Source organism: Macaca thibetana, chromosome 4, assembly GCF_024542745.1.
Source record: "Macaca thibetana thibetana isolate TM-01 chromosome 4, ASM2454274v1, whole genome shotgun sequence".
NCBI classification, from domain to species: domain Eukaryota; kingdom Metazoa; phylum Chordata; class Mammalia; order Primates; family Cercopithecidae; genus Macaca; species Macaca thibetana.
The window spans coordinates 114,690,438-114,711,595 of record NC_065581.1 but is presented as its reverse complement, the minus strand read 5'-3'; the positions used below and the strand labels follow the sequence as shown (position 1 = coordinate 114,711,595).

General features: G+C 44.0%; 1 protein-coding gene across 2 annotated transcripts; it reads right to left on the bottom strand.

The window, feature by feature from the left end:
- Positions 1–631: 631 nt before the first annotated feature.
- On the bottom strand, positions 632–19,626 carry NUP43 (nucleoporin 43). 2 transcript variants are annotated; one of them, XM_050787164.1, is made up of 8 exons: positions 19,438–19,626; positions 18,999–19,121; positions 16,682–16,759; positions 15,451–15,631; positions 11,131–11,266; positions 9,040–9,191; positions 5,204–5,326; positions 632–1,066 (listed from the first exon to the last, which is right to left on the bottom strand). In XM_050787164.1, the coding sequence occupies exons 1-8, from the start codon at positions 19,555–19,557 to the stop codon at positions 837–839; spliced, it is 1,143 nt and encodes a 380-aa protein (XP_050643121.1). In that variant the 5' UTR covers positions 19,558–19,626; the 3' UTR covers positions 632–836. The 2 variants fall into 2 exon arrangements, with proteins under 2 accessions (XP_050643121.1, XP_050643122.1); XM_050787165.1 differs by lacking the exon at positions 632–1,066 and adding an exon at positions 1,076–4,489 and having other exon boundaries at positions 19,438–19,598.
- Between the last annotated feature and the right edge of the window lie 1,532 nt (positions 19,627–21,158).

Below are 21,158 nucleotides of genomic sequence, written 5' to 3'. Positions count from 1 at the left end.
TAATCCCAGCACTTTGGGAGGTCGAGGCGGGTGGATCATGATGAGGTCAAGAGATCGAGACCATCCTGGCCAACATGGTGAAACTCTGTCTCTATTAAAAATACAAAAATTAGCTGGGCGTGGTGGTGCACCCCTGTAGTTCCAGCTACTCAGGAGGCTGGGGCAGGAGAATCGCTTGAACCTGGAAGGAGGCGGAGGTTGCAGTGAGCCGAAATCGCACCATTGCACTGCAGCAGAGCAAGACTCTGCCTCAAAAAAAAAAAAAAAAAAGAAAGAAAAAAAATCGAACACAGCTATACATCTTTGTCATTTTTGCTCTACTCAATTCTTTCTGAAAAAGTTTATTATTATTATTATTAAGGAAATAAAGTGTGGAAGGATCACAGGAAATACTTGCAATAAAAAGAATAATCGTTAACATTGGCAACTGCCACTAGGAAGGCATATACTCCACATACTACTGATAAAAACTGTAGGAACCTGTTGGTGGTTCCCATAACCACTACTGATGTGTTAATTCCCACAGCATCAAAAATAAAGAACTAGTTCCATGAGCTGTCAATAATACTCTGAAGGTAACCTATTCATCAGCACTGGAATCCCACTGATTTTCTTCCACGTGTTCACAATATTTTGCCATCAGTCATCTACCGGATCCTACAACTGTGTGGGAGTGTCAGGCTAACAAAAGCCAAAACTGGGCATTGACATTAATGGTAGTTTACTGATGTTTCCCCTGCAAATCTTGCATTTTCTGATAATAAAATTTTGCACAGAAGTTGGATTTCAAAGGGCTAATTGTATGTTCTATCTGAAATCTTATAATTACAGTACTTCTATGAAAAAAGATGTCTAGTAACATAAATTGCTTCTGCGTCGGTTCCACAAACAAGACAAGGACCTAAAACATCTAAACTGTTCACAGACAGAGACCTACTGGGAAGCAAGCTTGTGATTTCAATTCGGTCTTTTGCAGGATCAGTGCTGAGCCAGGAGCTAATGACAGACTGGTGAACGTTAGCTTGGTTACTAATGCTATGAGACAAAAAAGTACTGCTTCTTCCTCCTGGGAGAAAAAAAGAAAAGGAAGAAATCTTTCAAGATGATTTTTATATTAGTAAACATCCAAACTTCTACTGGTATTTAGAAAGGCGATGATATCAATGTGTTTAATTCTCAGAATAATAGGCTAATAATTCCATTATTATATATCACCACTTTTGACCAAAGGCTTATTCAGTGATATTAAATATTGAAATTTCCATGGGATACTCTGGATACCAAACTTGACATCTTCAGGCAAAGCAGATGATTTCAACTGACTGTCTTTCTGTTCATCTTTTAACGGAAAGTCTCAGAAACGTAGCAAAATGGCCAGCAGACAAGTTGAATAAAGAAAGACATTATTTCCAACTTACTTTCCTCTCAACTTGGTTTAATATCAAATAAGTACAAATTTAATTCACTCAACAAATGACTGAGTACCTACTATGCACCAGGTTCTGTGTTAAGTGCTCTGTGCCAAGTCCTTATGTCTTGAAGCTGAAAGATTAGTACATTTAAAATCTTGCTGATCCTTTAAAATATGGCTGAACTTCCTTTTCTAAGAAAACTTTGAAGACAACCTCTACTTCACGTTTTTCTCTTTCCTGGAACCCTCAGCACTTGTATGTACCATTAATTTACTACTTTATAACAATTCTTATATCCTAATTGAACTTTCCATGCCTCTGTCCATGACTAAGAACGTCTTAAGAGCAGGATGCATATTTTACATCTGTTTTACTTGTTCACAGTGTCTAATACTGTGCCTTGCAATAGTAGACACAGAATAAAGTTTTATTTCCAGTCTAACCAAGGTTCCTTAAAAGTAAATTTGCAAGTTCAAGACTGTGCGGTTAGGGGAGGAAGGAAGTAAAAACCAAGTACATACTTAGTTAATCCTTAGATGAAACTGTTTCTCTGTAGATGAAGTTAGCATAGACATACATGCATGCTCCACACATGCTCTTCACTCCAGAATTTTTCTGGAGAATTTTTAGAATATTTTCCCCTTAGTTTTTATCTTTTACTGCCCCTACATTTTACATTGCTCTTGCACACTGTAAAGATTAACACATTATTCAAGCCACTGTGATAAGACTCCTTCCTCATCTCCTTGTTTCTACTTTTCTCCCCGCTCTCCCATAAAGTCCTTATCATGGGCTACAAAGTCCCAGGGCTCCTCAGCCACCAGTCCCTATCTCCCACCACTCTACCCTGCTGGCTGAGCTGCAACCTTGGTGTCCTTGCTGTACTCTGCCTGTCTCAGGTCCTCAGCATTTGCTGTTTCCTCTGCCTAGAATGCTTTCATGTCACTTACACCTTCACTTCTCAAGTCTCTGCTCAAATGTTCCTTCTGCCAAGTGGCTTCTTCTTACGACTCTCTAACTAGAGTAGCTCCCGTCACCCCTGTCTTTATTGTTTTTCCACCTACTCTTGTGTATTCTTCTTCATGGTAATTAGCAGTGTATTTGGCCACATTATTTTCCTTTTTCTTTTCTTTTTTTTGAGACAGAGTCTCACTCTGTTGCCCAGGCTGGAGTGCAGTGGCACGATCTTGGCTCACTGCAACGTCTATCCAAGATTCAAGCGATTCACCGGCCTCAGCCTCCCAAGTAGCTGGGATTACAGGCATCCACCACCACGCCCAGCTAATTTTTGTATTTTTAGTAGAGACAGGGTTTCACCACGTTGGACCAGGCTGGTCTCGAACTCCTGGCCTCAGGTGATCTGCCCACCTTGGCCTCCCAAATTGTTGGGATTACAGGCGTTAGCCACTGCGCCCGGCCTCCTTTTTCTTTTCGGTCTCCTTTCCACTTTTCCGTGCTCTGCTATATACTGTAGGGGGTGGAAGTCAGCAAACTCCACTTTCCAGGCTGCTTTGGCATCTGCCATCCAGATGGGCCTTGCCAATAGCAGGTATTCATGGTGAGTGACTGGAAGACAGAGGGGAGAAGCAGCTCCTTCCTGCTCCAGGTTTCTAGCAACAACACTGGTGGTAGTTCCAGCCTGGTTGAGGGAGCGCCTTTTCTGCTGATTCAGAACAAACTTTTACAGCATTTTCAACAATGCAGTAGCAGGGGTACTAACAATTATTATTTCTGGGTGCTCCCTTTTTTCCTATTTGTTCTCCCAACCCCTCTCCTATTACCTTTTGTTTTCCCAGCCCTTCTAACACATGTGAGACCAATTCCCTCTACATCAAAGGTAGTTTCTGACATTGATTGGACTCTTATTGATACATTATCTATTTTTTAACTGTCTACTAGAATATTTGCTCTATGCGTGTTGACATTTCGTTCTGCTCACTGTTATATGCCCTAACACCTAGAAGAATGCCTACATGATAGGCATTCAGTAAATATTTCTGAATGAATGAATAAGTAAAAGAACTATGGAACCACAGACAAACCCTCAAAAACAGGAAACTTGGAAAATGCAAAAACCTACAAACACTTGATTACAACAAGAGAATGGTTTTTGGCTGACCATAACCTACCACTGACTATAATGAGGAAAAGCAGGCCCTTTTCTTTTTTTTTTTTTGAGACGGAGTTTTACTCTTGCTATCCAGGCTGGAGTGCAATGGTATGATCTCGGCTCACTGCAACATCCATCTCCCGGGTAAAAGTGATTCTTCTGCCTCAGCCTCCTGAGTAGCTGGGATTACAGGTATGCGCCACCACACCAGGCTAATTTTGTATTTTTAGTAGAGATGAGGTTTCTCCATGTTGGTCAGGCTGGTCTCGAACTCTCGACCTCAGATGACCCACCCGCCTCGGCCTCCCAAAGTGTTGGGATTACAGGCATGAGCCACCACACCCGGCACAACTTGAGAAAAAACCAGTACCCTCAGTTACATCAAATATCAACTTTTTTCTTGCCATTCACACAAACTTGGCAATGCAATATAAAAGATTTGCCTGTGTCTGTGCTATGGCATGAGGGTCTAGGTCAATGGCACTCACAAAGAAGAACCTTGGCTGTCTCAAGTGAGCCAGCTTACAGCATTTCTAGCCATCAGCCATACAGTAGTAAGTAACTTGACAGTCAGATTTCAAGCCCTGTGATACTCAAATTTACTCTGAGGCAAGAGAATAAAAATGTTTTGCCATCAAGTAAAAACTACAAGGATGTCTAATTTGGTATTTAAAAGTATAACAAGGCTGGGTACAGCAGCTCATGCTTATAACAGCAGCACCTCGGGAGGCCCAGGCAGGAGGATCACTTGAGCTCAGGAGTTCAAGACACGCCTGGGCAGAATAGTGAGAGCTCGTCTGTACAAAAAAATTTTTTTTTAATTAGCTGGTTGTGGTGGCAAGAACCTCTGCTCTCAGCTATTTGGGAGGCTGGGGCAGGAGGATTGCTTGAGTCCAGGAGGGCGAGGATGTAGCAAGCTGTGACCATGCCACCGCAGTCCAGCCTGCATGTCAGAGTGAGACCCTGTCTCAAACAAAACAAAACAAAACAAACAAAATTAAAGTACGATAAAATTACACATAACAGGCTGGGCACAGTGGCTCACGCCTGTAATCCCAGCATTTTGGGGAGGCTGAGGTGGCAGATCACTTAAGGCCAGGAGTTCGAAACCAGCCTGGCCAACACGGCAAAACCCCATCTCTACTAAAAATACAAAAAAATTAGCCAGGTGTGGTGGCACACACCTGTAATCCCAGCTACTAGGGAAGCTGAGGCACAAGAAAAGCTTGAACCCGACAGGCAGAGGTTGCACTGAGCCAAGACTGCACCATTGCACTCCAGCACTCCAGCCTGGGTGACTAAGACTCTGTATCCAAAAAAAAAAAAAAGAAAAGAAAAAGGCCAAACATGGTGGCTCACTCCTGTAATCCCAGCACTTTGGGAGGCTGAGGCAGGAGGATCATTTGAGATCAGGAGTTCGAGACCAGCCTGGCCAACATGGTGAAACCCCATCTGTACTAAAAATACAAAAAAATTAGCCAGGCATGGTGGTGCATGACTGTAGTCCCCGCTGCTCGAGAGGCTGAGGCACAAGAATCACTTGAACCCCGGAGGCAGAGATTGCAGTGAACTGAGATCGTGCCACTGCATTCCAGCCTGGGTGACAGAGTGAGACTCTTTTAAAAAAAAAAAAAAAAAAAAAGAGCGATTACACGTAAGAGTATTCATTAAAAAGTTGTACCTTGGTGAAAGAGTGATGACTTTTCAGGTACATCTGTGGAAGCATCCCAGTGCCAGAGGGATCCATCTTCAGAGCAGGTAAATAGATGATCTGGGTTGGATGGGTGAAAGTGAACTTCCCACACTAAGAGACAAGAATCAAGAAGCTCATTCCTGTGCAGATTCGCTGAACAAACAACATTAAACCCCCATCTCTAGGCACCATCTTCCATTATCCTCCATCGCATACCTTCAAGCCTCAAGTCTATCATAAAAATTAAAGGTTTCAGAATTAAAGACATAACATAACTTTCCAATGCCTATAACATGTAGAAAGGAAAAAGAGGCCGGGCGCGGTGGCTCAAGCCTGTAATCCCAGCACTTTGGGAGGCCGAGGCGGGCGGATCACAAGGTCAGGAGATCGAGACCACAGTGAAACCCCGTCTCTACTAAAAATACAAAAAATTAGCCGGGCGCGGTGGCGGGCGCCTGTAGTCCCAGCTACTCAGGAGGCTGAGGCAGGAGAATGGCGGGAACCCGGGAGGCGGAGCTTGCAGTGAGCCGAGATCGCGCCACTGCACTCCAGCCTGGGCAACAGAGCGAGACTCCGTCTCAAAAAAAAAAAAAAAAAGAAAGGAAAAAGAACACTTTGGGAGGCTAAGGCGGGTGGATCAGCTAAGGTCAAGACCAGCCTGGGCAACATGGTGAAATACCATCTCTACTAAAAATACAAAAGTTAGCCAGGCGTGGTGGTGCATGCTTGTAGTCCCAGCTACTTAGGAGGCTGAGATAGGAAAATCACTTGAACCTGGGAGGCGGAGGTTGCGCGAGCTTGCACCACTGCACTCCAGCCTCGGTGACAAAGTGAGACTGAGAAAAAAAAAAAAAGGAAAAAGAAGCCAAATAAATTTGTGTACTGGGCAAGGAAATAAATGAAAATAGTAGCTGGGCACGGTGGCTCATGCCTGTAATCCCAACACTTTGGGAGGCCAAGGTGGGTGGATCACCTGAGGTCTGGAGTTCGAGACCAGCTGACCAACATGGTGAAACCCCATCTCTACCAAAAATACAAAAAATTAGCCCGGTGTGGTGGCAGGTGCCTGTAATCCCAGCTACTTGGGAGGCTGAGGTAGGAGAATCACTTAAACCCGGGAGGTGAGGTTGCAGTGAGCCGAGATTGTGCCATTGCACTCCAGCCTGGGCAAAAAGAGCAAAACTACATCTCAAAAAAAAAAAAAAAAAAAAAAGAAAAAGAAAAAAGAAAAGAAAAGAATTGCTAAAACATTTAACCCTATTACTTTATGAAAAGCTTTTTTTAAAATTTTAAAAACAGAGACAGTATTTTGCTATGTTGTCTACCTTGGTCTTCTACTCCTGACCTCAAGCAATCCTCCTGCCTCAGCCTCCCAAAGTGCTGGGATTACAGGTGTGTGCCCAGCTAGGAATGACTGTTTTTTACGGAAAAGTTTTTTTTTAATTGGTAAGTTGTCTTATTTTTCAATTCCGGTGTCATTAACATATGAAGATTATATTATTGGAAAAACTGAGAAAGACCCTAATATAAATACAAAAATGAATTTCTAAGAGGCAATATCCAATATTGGTTAATGCCAAGATTCTGAATACTTCTGGCCTTTATCAGAGAAATAGCAACTGACTTCTAGCAAACCAAAATTTGGAAATGTTCCAAGAATTTGGATCCAGTTTCAGATGGAGGGCTTTTTATTTTTGGCATGGTCATGGCTCACTACAGCCTTGACCTTCCAGGCTTAAACAATCCGCCTATCTCAGCCTCCCCAGTAGCTAGGACTACAGGCATGCATCACCATACCTGGCTAATTTTTGTATTTTTAACAGAGACAGGGTTTCTCCATGTTGCCCAGGCTGGTCTCAAACTCCTGAGCTCAAGCGATCTGCTTGCCTAGGACTCCCAAAGTGCTAGAATTACAGACATGAACTACCACGCTCAGCCCCAAAGAAATTCTATATATTCCAAAATCACATTCAATTCTGAAAGATACCAGTCTTCCTCATTTCCTCAAAATCTTTTATGGAATCATAATTTCTATAGAAATCTAACAATAAAAAAAATTAGCTAGGTGTAGTGGCACATATCTATAGTCCCAGCTACTCAGAAGGGCAAGGCAAGAGGATCACTTGACCCCAGGAGGTTAAGGCTTAAGTGAGGTACCACGACACTGCACTCCAGCCTGGGCAACATAGTGAGACCCTGTCTCTACAAAAAATAAAAAATTAGCCAGGTGTAGTGGTACATGCATGTAGCCTCAGCTACTCAGCTAAATCATCTCCACCAGAATCAAAAGAAAAAAAAAAAAGCTTATAAATCTATCATTCATGTTAAAAAAATGATGCAACAATAAATTGAGGAGCACATTTATTAGCAAATATGACAAAGAGCCTGCATTTGCATGGGAAAAGGGCATTCTGGCACACTTCACTATGGCATATAAAATGGTATGATTTTTATTACTTTTCTTCGGGGAGCGAAGTCTCACTATATTGTCCAGGCTAGAGTGCAGAGGTGCAATCATAATGCACTGCAGCCTTGAATTCCCGGACTCAAGCAATCCTCCTGCCTCAGCCTCCCAAGAAGCTAGTGCATGTCACCCACCTGCCTTAAACTAGTATTACTAACTTTTTAAAGAGGTTATGTTGCTTAAGCTGGCCTAAACTCTCGGGCTCAAGCAATCTTCCCACTTCATGCTCCTGAGTAGCTGGAACTACAGGCAAGTGCCAATGTGCCTGGCTTAAACTGGTATTATTTTTGTGTAGAAAAATCTGTCAGTGCATTATGCAAAAGGTCTGGCCTAGCAATTCTACTTCTAAAAAATTATCCTAAGAAAATAAGTACATAAGGCTGGGCATGGGAATAATGGCTCATGCCTGCAATCCTAGCACTTTGGGAGAATTGTGTAAGTCCAGGAGTTCGAGGCTGCAATGAGCTATGATCACACCACTACTGCACTCCAGCCTAGGCAACAGAGACCCTGTCTCAAAAAAAGTACATACAGATAAATATCTAAGGATTCCACTACAGTTTTGGATATAAGAATGAAACCTGTGGCTGGTGTGGTGGCTCATAACTCATACCTGTAAACTCAGCATTTCCTGAGGATCACTTGAGCCCAGGAGTTTGAGACCAGCCTGGGCAATAAAGTGAAACCCCATTATCTACAAAAAAACAAACAACAACAAGAAATCAGCTAGGCGTGGTGACACACACCTATAGTCCTATTTACTTGGGAGGCTAATGCAGGAGGATCACCTGAGCCCTGGAAGTCAAGGCTGTAGTGAGCCGTGACTGCACCACTGCACTCCAGCCTGGGCGACAGAGCCAGACCCTGTCTTTTAAAAAGCCGGGCATGGTGGCTCATGCCTGTAATCCCAGCACTTTGGGAGGCTGAGGCGGGCAGATCACCTGAGGACAGGAGTTCAAGACCAGCCTGACCAACATGGAGAAACCCAGTGTCTACTAAAAATATAAAATTAGCCGGGTGTGGTGGTATATGCCTGTAATCCCAGCTACTTGGGAGGCTGAGGCAAGAGAATCGCTTGAACTCGGGACGCGGAGGTTGTGGTGAGCCGAGATAGCGTCACTGCACTCCAGCCTGGGCAACAAGGGTGAAACTCCATTTCCAAAAAAAAAAAAAAAAAAAAAAAAAAGTTAAAGAACGCAAATGTCAAGTAAAAAGAAATTAGATAATTATTTAAATTTACACAATTCAGTCATTAAAAGCTACAATGTAAAACGATCCACATGTATCATTATGGAAAGGTGCTTATTATATGTCATATAACTCACCCAATACAAACTTTTTGTATCTCCACAATACTTACTTTCAGCTTCATGAGCCTTCAGCAGAGACACAGGCATAGTACCTTGTCTAACATCCCAAATACTCAACATTCCATCTTGGCCACCAGTAGCTACAACATGCTGTTGGTTGGGATGTCTATCAACACAGTGGAGTGGCACTCGGTCACCAGTCCTTTTGTGGGAGATAACAATGACATCAAAATCAAATAAAGTATAATTTATCTTTGTGTAACACAGGAAACACGTTTTTTTTGGTTGTTGTTGTTGCTTGTTTGTTTTGAGACAAGGCTTCACCCAGGCTGGAGTGCAGTGCTGCGATCATTGCTCACTGAAGACTCAAACTCCCTGGGCTCAGGTGATCCTCTCACCTCAGCCTCCTGAGTTGCTAGGAGTACATGTGTGTACCATCATGCCTGGTTAACTTTTTGTATTTTTGTAGAGATGGGGTTTCTCCTTGTTGCCCAGGTTGGTCTCAAACTCCCAGGCTCAAGTGATCTAGCCACCTTAGCCTCCCAAAGTGCTGGGATGACTGGTAACTATACTCAGCCTGTTTTTTTGGTTTTTTAAGAGACAGGGTCTTGACCAGGCTTAGTGGCTCATGTCTATAATCCCAGCATTTTGGGAGGCCAAGGCAGGTGGATGACTTGAGGACAGGAGTTCAAGACCAACCAGGCCAAAATGGCGAAATCCCATCTCTACTAAAAATACAAAAACTAGCCAGGCATAGTGACACATGCCTGTAGTGCCAGCTACTTGGCAGGCTGAGGCATGAGAATCGCTTGAACCTGGTAGGCAGAAGTTGCAGTGAGCCAAGATCATGCCACTGCACTCCAGCCTGGGCAACAGAGTGAGACTCTATCTCAAAAAATAAAAAAATAAAAAAAAGACAGGGTCTTGTTTTGTCACCCAGGCTAGAGTGCAGTGGTGTTGTCTACAGCTTGCTGCAACCTGGGCTCAAAAGAGCCTTTTGCCTCAGCCTCCCAAGTAGCTAGGACTACACGCACATGCTACCGTGCCTGGCTATTTTAAGAAATTTTTGTAGAGATGGGGTCTCACTATGTTGCCCCAGCTGGTCTCAAACTTCTCACTGCAGATAATCCTTCCAAAGTGTTGGGATTACAGGCGTGAGCCACCATGCTCAGTCAAGAAACATGTTTTATATGGTAACTAAGTGACAACGTAGTGGCTGGAGCTACTGGCTGAATCTTTATTTGAGACGGAGTTTTGTTCTTATTGCCCAGGCTGGAATGCAATGGCTTGATCTTGGTTAACCGCCAACTCTGCCTCCCGAGTAGCTGGGTCTACAGGCACACGCCACCATGCCTGGCTAGTTTTTGTATTTTTAGTAGAGATGGGGTTTCACCATGTTGGCCAGGCTGGTATCAAACTCCTGACCTCAAGTGATCCGCCCGCCTTGGCCTCCCAAAGTGCTGGGATTACAAGCATGAGCAACCATGCCCGGCCTGGCTGAATCTTAATGATACCAAAAAAATGAACTAAATTAGATATATTTCTAAATAGTACAATTTGGAAATAATTCAAGGCCACAATTATTTATTTTCACTTCAATCTGAAGACATGGAATGAAAGATAATCCGATGGTAAGATGTACAAATCACATTTCCACTTATTAGATTATTTAAAAATTCATACATCAGGTATACTAAGTATGATTTATCACCTTATTTAATGCTTAGTTTATGTAACTTTTTTCAGTGTGATACATTCTATTTTCTTATGAGAGAAGGTTGTACACCTAAAAAGGGGGATTTCTGCTCAGAAAAAATATCTGGAATTATATTTTCCCCCCAATCATTACATCTGGAGTATATTTTATCCATTAAACAATCACTGAAAGAGCAGAAATAAGTTCTCCATGAAATAATACAAACTTCAAAGAGTAAAGGCTCTGAATCACTATAACAAATAATTACTAAATGAAGCATAGTAGTATCAACCCCGTCAAGTAATGCTTGCTCTACCAAATTTTAATCAGGGATCTCCCTCTTAAAATGCAATTAAAATACAATATGGCTTAAAGCCAGTAGCTATAAACAACCTAACACATTAATTTTTGGATTACATTACTGAAATTACAAATCAACACTTACAGTGACAATATCTGAGAAGGTTCATTTCCTTGTTGTCTGAAATCCCATATTTTCAACTGTCCAATTGAATTTACAGTAAGAATCTCAGGAGTTCGAAGAAAGGTTACAGCGTGGAGTGTACTACTATCTGCATTGTCTAAAAATTTAAAAAATGGTAGTATGTGTTAATGAGTCCCCCTTTTTTCCAAGAAAATCTTAAATCACACTCCTTTCATGGATTGATATATTACAATTTCCAGTAACTTATAATTTAAATTTCTATAGAAAAATGCATGGTAATGTATATGTTTAAATGGATTCTCTTTGGATGGAAAAATATTACTCACAGGACGTCTGAACTGTTTTCTGTTTCTTTTTTTTTTTGAGACGGAGTTTCACTCTTGTTGCCCAGGCTGGAGTGCAATGGCGTGATCTTGGCTTACCGCAATCACTGCCTCTCAGATTCAAGCAATTCTCCTGCCTCAGCCTCTCAAGTAGCTGGGATGACAGGCATGTGCCACCACACCCGGCTAATTTTGTATTTTTAGTAGAGATGGGGTTTCTCCAAGTTGGTCAGGCTGGTCTAGAACTCCCGACCTCAGCTGATCCACCAGCCTCAGCCTCCCAAAATGCTGGGATTACAGGCGTAAGCCACTACGCCTGGCCTACCGTTTTCTTTCTCTTTTTTGAGATGGATGTTGCTCAGGCTAGAGGGCAGTGGCGCCCTCTTGGCTCACTGCAACTTACACCTCCCAGGTTCAAGCGATTCTCTTGCCTCAGCCTCTCTAGTAGCTGGGATACAGGTACCTGCCAGCCTGCCTGGCTAATTTTTGTATTTTTAGTAGAGACGGAGTTTCACCATGTTGGCCAGGCTGGTCTCAAACTCCTGAGCTCAGGTGATCCGCCTGCCTCAGCCTCCCAAAGTGCTGGGATTACAGGCGTGAGCCACCAGGCCTGGCCTTGAACTGTTTTCTAAATGGAAGGCTGAGTTTTCATACATTCCTTTTTAACTCTTAAGATTGTTAACCTGCATTTCTGAGACAGTTGTTCAAGCTCCTCTAAACCCAATCTTACTTCCCACTAGTCCCTGACCTAGAACTTCCATTCTATTGAGCCAAACCCCAGTGCTTCCTACAGAGCTCACTCTAACCTTCTATTATTCTACAGACTCATCCCAAATATACTCATTTTCACCCTCATCAACTCTCGCCCTCTCCATGAAGTCATTCCTGATTGTCATAATGGTCCTTTTTGTTGATTTCCTGGTGTTTAGAACTTACGCCTCATAATTTAACATATACTTTATGGATTTTAGTTTGTGCCACTCCTCTACACTGCCACCAGGCAATGGTCATTAATTAACAAATAAGTGAAGTCGCCCAGTGCAGTGGGTCACATCTGTAATCTCAGCACTTTGGGAGGCCGAGCTTGAGCCCAGGAGTTTGAGACCAGCCTGGGCAACATGGTGAAACCTCATTTCTACAAAAATTAGCTGGGCATGCTGGTATGCATCTGTAGTCCCAGACACCTGGGAGGCTGAGGTGGGAGGATCACTTGAACCTGGGAGGCAGAGGTTGCAGTGAGCTGGGATCATGCCACCGCACTCCAGGCTGGGTGACAGAGCAAGACCCTGTCTCAAAAAAAAAAAAAAAAAAAAAGTAATGCAACTTAACTCAAAACTGAAAATCATAATAAACAACACAAAAGACCAGGTACAGCGGCTCACGCCTGTAATCCCAGCACTTTGGGAAGCCAAGGCTGGCGAATGACAAGGTCAAGAGTTCAAGACCATCCTGGCCAACATGTTGAAAGCCCGTCTCTACTAAAAATACAAAAAGTAGCTGAGCGTGGTGGCGTGTGCCTATAGTCCTAGCTACTTGGGAGGCTGAGGCTGGAGAATCGTGTGAACCCAGGAGGTGGAGGTTGCAGTGAGCTGAGGTCATGCCACTGCACTCCAGCTTGGTGACAGAGTGAGACTACATCTTAAAAAAACCACTCACAAAATGGATTCATGGGCTCAATTCCTAGAGATTCTGATTTAAGAGGTCTAGAGTGGTGGACAGTTAAAAAATTGCCTCAGAGAAATCTGACTGAAGCATAGTTGAGAACCAATACACTTAGTTTTCTACCTAAAAGATGAAACCTCGGCAGGGTGTGGTGGCTCAAGCCTGTAATCCCAGCACTTTGGGAGGCCGAGACGGGCAGATCACGAGGTCAGGAGATCGAGACCATCCTGGCTAACACGGTGAAACCCCGTCTCTACTAAAAATTACAAAAAACTAGCCAGGCGAGGTGGTGGGTGCCTGTAGTCCCAGCTACTCGGGAGGCTGAGGCAGGAGAATGGCGTGAACCCGGGAGGCGGAGCTTGCAGTGAGCCGAGATCTGGCCACTGCACTCCAGCCTGGGTGACAGAGCAAGACTCCGTCTCAAAAAAAAAAAAAAAAAAAAAAAAAAAGATGAAACCTCTGTGATTTTGCATTACAGACTCTGCAATCTGGCCCCAGTTTACCCCTCTCTTGCTTCATCTTTCATCTCTCCTACATAGATATCTAAAGTCAGGTCAAACCATACTTTTTGTCGTTCTCTGAATGTCTTTATCCTGCCTCTGGCCTATTCCCTTTGTCTAGCACGCCATCTTTCAGTCTTACTTATGGTCTAGAACCCAGAAAAACTATTAATTACTACCTACTCCCAGATGCTTTACCTGATAATGCCCTCTCGCCAAAAAAAAAAAAAAAAGGTTTCTGTTTCTTCTAGTCAGTCATTCGTACTGGCCTCATCAACCTACTCTCTTGACAAAGGGATCCTGCCGTGCGTGCATGTGTACATGTATTTTTTTGAGACTGAGTCTTGCTCTGTCACCCAGGCTGGAGTGCAGTGGCGTGATCTTGGCTCAATGCAGCCTCTCAGTCTCTCACGTTCAAGTAATTCTCATGACTTAGCCTCCCAAGCAGCTGGGATTACAGGCGTGTGCCACCATGCCCAGCTAATGTTTGTACTTTCAGTAGAGACAGGGTTTTGCCATGTTGGCCAGGCTGGTCTCAAACTCTTGGCCTCAAATGATCTGCTTGCCTTGGTTTCCTAATGTGCTGGGATTATAGGCATGAGCCACTGCTACCAGCCATATATTTTTATATCCCTCAATCACTTAACATTGTGTTTACTTTTTTTTTTGAGACGGGGTCTCGCTCTGTCGCCCAGGCTGGAGTGCAGTGGTGCGATCTCGATTCACTGCAAGCTCTGCCTCCTAGGTTCATGCCATTCTCCTGCCTCAGCCTCCAGAGTAGCTGGGACTACAGACAACTGTCGACACTATGCCAGGCTAATTTTTTGTATTTTTAGTAGAGACGGGGTTTCATCATGTTAGCCAGGATAGTCTCAATCTCCTGATCTTGTGATCCGCCCGCCTCGGCCTCCCAAAGTATTGCGATTACAGGCGTGAGCCACCGCGCCCGGCTCATTGTGTTTACTTTTTTTTTTGAGATGGAGTCTCGCTTCGTCGCCAGGCTAGCGTGCAGTGGTGTAATCTTGGCTCACTGCAACCTCTACCTCCCAGGTTCAAGCGCTTCTTCTGCCTCAGCCTCCTGAGTAGCTGGGACTACAGGCGCATGCCACCACACCCAGCTAATTTTTGTTATGTTTAGTAGAGACGGACTTTCATGATGTTGGCCAGGATGATCACAATCTCTCGACCTTGTGATCCGCCTGCCTTGGCCTCCCAAAGTGCTGGGGTAACAGGCATGAGCCATCATGCCCGGCAGTGTTTACTTAGTATATGGTAAGCACTCAATTACTCTGTGATGAATGAAAGGAATACAATGATTTTTCTTTTTTTGAGATGGAGTCTCCCTCTGTCACCCAGGTGGGAGTAGAGTGCCATCACAGCTCACCGCAACCTCCGCCTCTCAGGTTCAAGTGATTCTCCTGCCTCAGCCTCCTGAGTAGCTGGGATTACAAGCATGTGCCACCATGCCTGGCTCACTTTTCTTTTCTTTTTTTTTTTTTTTGAGACAGAGTTTCACTCTTATTGCCCAGGCTGGAGTGCAATGTCACAATCTGCTCACTGCAACCTCTGCCTCCCGGGTTCAAGTGATTCTCCTGCCTCAGCCTCCCGAGTAGCTGGGATTACAGGCATGTGCCACCATTCCCGGCTAATTTTGTATTTTTAATAGAGAGAGTGTTTCTCCATGTTGGTCAGGCTGGTCTTGGACTCCCAACCTCAGGTGATCCGCCTCCCAAAGTGCTGCGATTGCCAGGGTGAGCCACCACACCCAGCCTAACTTTTGTATTTTTAATAGAGACAAGGTTTTGCCATGTTGGCCAGGCTGGGATTTTTCTTACCTATGGTTCTTACAGCTTCCTTGTGATCAGCTCTGAAGAGATTTATTCGACCATCCTCTCCAACTGTAACGATTTCTGGGTTGTTGCACACAACACCTGTACATGGTGCACTGCTATAGGAAGGACTGCCAGGGCCTGCGTGGTAGTGAGCTGTAGTCCACTGCTGGTTGACTGACAGAGTCTAGGCATCAGAAATGAGGATACTATTAAAGAAAAGTACTAAGGAACTAGCACTTCTTACCAACAAGAGTATCTTTAAATTCTGACTCACATCCTTCTACAAGAATAAATCTTTTTTCCTTTAGAATAATGAAATCTAGAAACTACTTGCATCAAAGTTCTGTATACATAGAATTAGATTCAAAAGAAATACTGTTTAATAATGCCCCACATTTATCTCAAACTACAGTAATGACTTTTAGGGATCAAGCAGTTGGATGTTCAAAAGCAACTCTTTGTATTCTTATGGAAATTAACCTACATCTAAAATATAAATCTCTGGCCCATGGCTGTGGCTCATGCCTGTAATCCTAGCACTTTGGGAGGCCAAGGCAGGCAGATCATCTGAGGTCAGGAGTTCGAGACCAGCCTGGTCAATATGGTGAAATCCCATCTCTACTAAAAATACAAAAATTAGCCAGGTATGGTGGCACACACCTGTAATCCCAGCTACTTGGGAAGCTAAGGTGGGAGAATTGCTTGAACCAGGGAGGTGCAGGCTGCAGTGAGCAGAAATCGTGCCACTGCACTCTAGCCTGGGCGACAGAGAGAGACTCTGTCTCAAAATAAATAAATAAATAAATTTAAAAAATATTAATCTCTGTAGCTTTTTCTAAATGACTCAAAAAACCTTTAACACGAACTGGGTCTTATATTTACTAGGCATGTCTATTAGAAACGTTACCTTTGGCCGGGAGCAGTGGCTTATGCCTATAATCCCAGCACTTTGGGAGGGTGAAGAGGGCTGATCACCTGAGGTCAGGAGTTCGAGATCAGCCTGACCAACATGGAGAAACCCCGTCTCTACGAAAAATATAAAATTAGCCGGGCATGGTGTCACATGCCTGTAATCCCAGCTACTTGGGAGGCTGAGGCAGGAGAATCACTTGAAGCTGGAAGGCGGAGCTTGTGATGAGCCGAGATTGTGCCATTGCACTCCAGTGCCTGGGCAAAAAGAGCAGAACTCCATCTCAAAAAAAAAAAAATCACTTTTCAAACTGAAGTTCTTTACCTGGTTATTCGGATGGTGAAGGAAAACTGTTACACATCCTGTTGATGAAGCAGTGACAATTCTTTCCTGGTCAAAAAACTAAAGAGAAAATTTCTGCTTGTTAAAGACTCAGAAATACTAGCAGGGAGGAAATCTATTCATTTATTTAACTCAATTAGTAGCAAATGATAACAATTTTAAAAAGCAAAGAGCCTATGTGTGCTAAGCAAATAACATGTGTTAATGGAGCTGAAAGTCCAAACTGCCATACAAAGTATTTTCATGAATAAACAGTATTTTTTTCCTAGACACATTTACCCGCCATTGATTTAATTTGAGACCAACACAATAAAACGTTAGAAAAATACCATTCCTGGCTGGGTGCGGTGGCTCACGCCTGTAATCCCAGCACTTTGAGAGGCCTAGGCGGACAGATCGCTTGAGTTCAGGAGTTCAAGACCACCCTGGGCAACGTGGCGAGACCTCATCTCTATGAAAATACAAAAATGAGTCGGGGTTGTGGGGAAGCGGAGCTTGCAGCGAGCCAAGATCGAGCCCCTGCATTCCGGCCTGGTTGACAGAGCAAGACTCAGTTTCAAAAACAGAATAAAAATTTTTAAAAAGAAAAGCCAGGCGCGGTGGCTCATGCCTGTAATCCCAGCACTTTGGGAGGCTGAAGCAGGCAGATCACGAGGCCAGGAGTTTGAGACCAGCCTGGCCAATATGTTGAAACCCCGTCTCTACTAAAAACACAAAAATTAGCTGGGCGTGGTGGCAGGCGCCTGTACTCCCAGCTACTCAGCAGGCTGAGGCAGAAGAATCGCTTGAACCCAGAAGGCAGGGTTGCAGTGAGCCGAGATCGTGCCACTGCACCACTCCAGCTTGGGCGACAGAGCAAGACTCCATCTCAAAAAAAAAAAAAAAAAAAGAAAAAAAGAAAGGAAAAATATTGTCCTGGCATGGTGGCTCACGCCTGTAATCCTAGCACTTCAGGAGGCCAAGCCGGGTGAACCACGAGGTCAGGAGTTCAAGACCAGCCTGGCCAACATAGTGAAACCCCATCTCTACTGAAAACACAAAAATTAGCCAGGCATGGAGGCATATGCCTGTTGTCCCAGTTACTCAACGCTGAGGCAGAAGAACTGCATGAACCCAGGAGGCAGAGGTTGCAGTGAGCTGAGATCGTGCCACTGCACTCCAGCTCAGGTGACAGTGTGAGACTCCGTCTCAAAAAAAAAAAAAAAAAAAGATCTTTCCTAGGGCTAGATAGCTTTCTTTCTTCTCTTTCTTCTCTCTGTCTCTTTTTCTTTCTTTTTTTTTTGGGACAGTGTTTCGCTCTTGTTGCCCAGACTGGCGCACACTCAGCTTACTGTAACCTCTGCGCCCAGGTTCAAGCAATTCTCCTGCCTCAGCTTCCCAAGTAGCTAGGATTACAGGCGTACACCAGGGCTAGGTAGCTTTCTATAGAATAAAATGCAGGGGCTCTCCACACCAGGATTTGAAAACTTAATTTCGGCCAGGCACAGTGGCTCACTCCTGCAATCCCAGCACTTTGGGAGGCCGAGATCAGGAGTTCAAGACCATCCTGGTTAATATGGTGAAACTCCGTCTCTACTAAAAATACAAACAATTAGCCGGGTGTGGTGGCCTGTGCCTGTAGTCCCAGCTACCTGGGAGGCTGAGGCAGGAGAATCGCTTGAATCCGGGAAGTGGAGGCTGTAGTGAGCCGAGATCATGCCACTGTACTCCAGCCGGGGAGACAGAGTGAGACTTCACCTCAAAAAAAAAAAAAAAAAAAAAAAAAAAAGAAAAAAAGAAAGCTCAATTTCATCCCCACCACTCACTACTGGTTTTGAGACTTTAGCCAAGTTAAGTTCACTAAATCGTGGTAAATCTTTAAAACGGGAGCACTAATCTCTGCTTAGGGAGTTGTCATGAAAATTCAAAAAACAAAATGATGTTAATCCCCCTGCACAGTATCTGTCACATAGTACATGCTCAAGATATATTAGTCTCAATTTTCTCATTAGTAAAACAAAGTAACAATACTTGATATACCGGCAACCAATAATAATTAATTTTTGTAAAGCTCCCCAAACGGTACTTAGCACATAGTCGACGGTCAATAAATAAAAAAGTATGATTAAATCTACATCCCCTTTCCCAGTCCTTTTTCTGCCACTAAATGGCTAAATGATGTCGGCCAAATCATAACTTACAGAGCACTCAGTTTTTCGTAAATGAGGGGTGATACAAGACAACCTTTATGATGCTCTGCTTGTTTAAATGTATTACTCAGGACTTTCAAAGTTAGCTTTTGGATGCTACACAGATTTACCTGTAAATCCATGACATCACCATGGTGTCTGATATCACACAATAATTGATGGTCTCCTTCAAACCCTCCATCAGAGTCCAAGTTTCCAAAATCTCCAATAGACCACAGTGAAACATAATTTTCCTGTAAAACAAAGAGTTTTGTCTTGAGATGACATAAACGTCAACTCTCGGAAAATAAAAGTTGCGCTTCCGTCCAGAAAGCTTGCTCCAAAACATCTCAGACAAATAGTATGGTGAGTTTAAAACGTAACGAGATATGAGGCTCAGGCACACCATCACGGGCTCTGAGCTATGGAGCAACCGCGCCTGAGACAGGGTCCGAGGGACCTAGAAGTGCGAGAAAAACCAGAAGGTGGGAGTTGGCGCGCGCGCGGCCAGGGGTCAGCTCAACGGGAGGGAGGGAAGAGGCAGGGGCTCGTCCCTATCAGCGGGGATACCTCATTGTCCCAAGATCCGGTAGCAAACGTCTCCGCGGTTTGCAAACTTCCGGGAGGCAGCGGTCGCCAGCGGGTTTTGCTGATTTTCTGAGACACAAACTTCGCATAAATTTCCTCCATGCCGAAAGCAGCCGCAGCAGGCACTGCAAAAAGCAAGCACAACGCGCGCCTCTCAGCCCCGCCTCTTCCCGCGGAGCCCTGATTGGATGGGACTTTAGGAGGGAGACGGTGGCTGCAGAGAGTCAATTCTCTTCGGTAGCCAGTGTGAGCACGGTCAGTATACAAACTGGAAGAACCTAGACCGAGAGGCCCATCTCCTAGAGCGACTCTGAGCAAAGGCAAGAGCGCTTTGGCCTTTGAGCAGTAGGACTTGCTCCTAATCTACAATATCAGTATTTTCTTGTGTTCAATAATTGTGCAGTGTAAAATTTAAGAGCAAAAATAGAACAAAATCAATACAGTAGAAACCACCTTGAAACCACACCTAAGCAGTTGCAGGTCACTGCGCATAGAAAACAATTCAAAAATCCTTAAATACTCATGGAAGTACCTCGAATACAGTGCCAACCTACTATCCTAAACCTCTCCCTCTTGTCCCCCAAACAAATACTTTGCTTGAAAGTTAATACACACTGTCAGAGCCTGGAGTTAGAATTCTGAAAGACTCCAGTTTTAGTTTTGATGCCAATTGCCTAGCTTTGGTCAATTTAATTATGTGCATGATTAAGAATGAGGTTTGTGATATCTATTGTCAATAGCCCAGGAATCAGTTTTCTAGGTTCCTTCTGTGCTTTTGGTTACACCTATAATATTCTTCCCTTCCTCTTTACTCCTCAGAATCCTGCCTATCCTTCAAGGATCTGTTCTTTCCTTAACCATTTCCTGATGCCCCCAGCCAATGTTGATCTAAATCAACATCGCTTTTTTTCTTTTTGAAGACAGGGTCTCACTCTGTGGCCCAGGTTGAAGTGCAGTGGCACAATCTCAGCTCACTGCAACCTCCGCCTCCCAGATTAAAGTGATTCTCTCACCTCAGCTTCCAGGGTAGCTGGGACTACAGGTGCGTGTCACCATGCCTGGCTATTTTTTTTTTTTTGGTAGAGACGGGATTTTACCATATTGGCCAGGCTGGTCTCGAACTCCTGACCTCAGGTGATCCGCCTGCCTTGTCCTCCCAAAGTGCTGGGATTACAGGCGTGAGCTTGCATTTGATATCTAGGCCACTATTACATATATTTTGGATATATTCTATCGTTAGTTTTCTTAAGATGCATATTCCTCCCTAATTAGAATGTAAATCCGGCCGGGCGCGGTGGCTCAAGCCTGTAATCCCAGCACTTTGGGAGGCTGAGACGGGCGGATCATGAGGTCAGGAGATGGAGACCATCCTGGCTAACCCGGTGAAACTCCGTCTCTACTAAAAAAATACAAAAAACTAGCCGGGCGAGGTGGCGGGCGCCTGTAGTCCCAGCTACTCGGGAGGCTGAGGCAGGAGAATGGCGTGAACCCGGGAGGCGGAGCTTGCAGTGAGCTGAGATCCAGCCACTGCACTCTAGCCTGGGAGACAGAGTGAGACTCCGTCTCAAAAAAAAAAGAATAAAAAAAGAATGTAAATCCTACTGAATACAAGAGGTATGACTTATCTAAAAAATGAACCTCTTTAATACTACAGGTATTCATAACTGTATGTTGGTTGTTTCTTTAAAAAGGGCCATTATGCT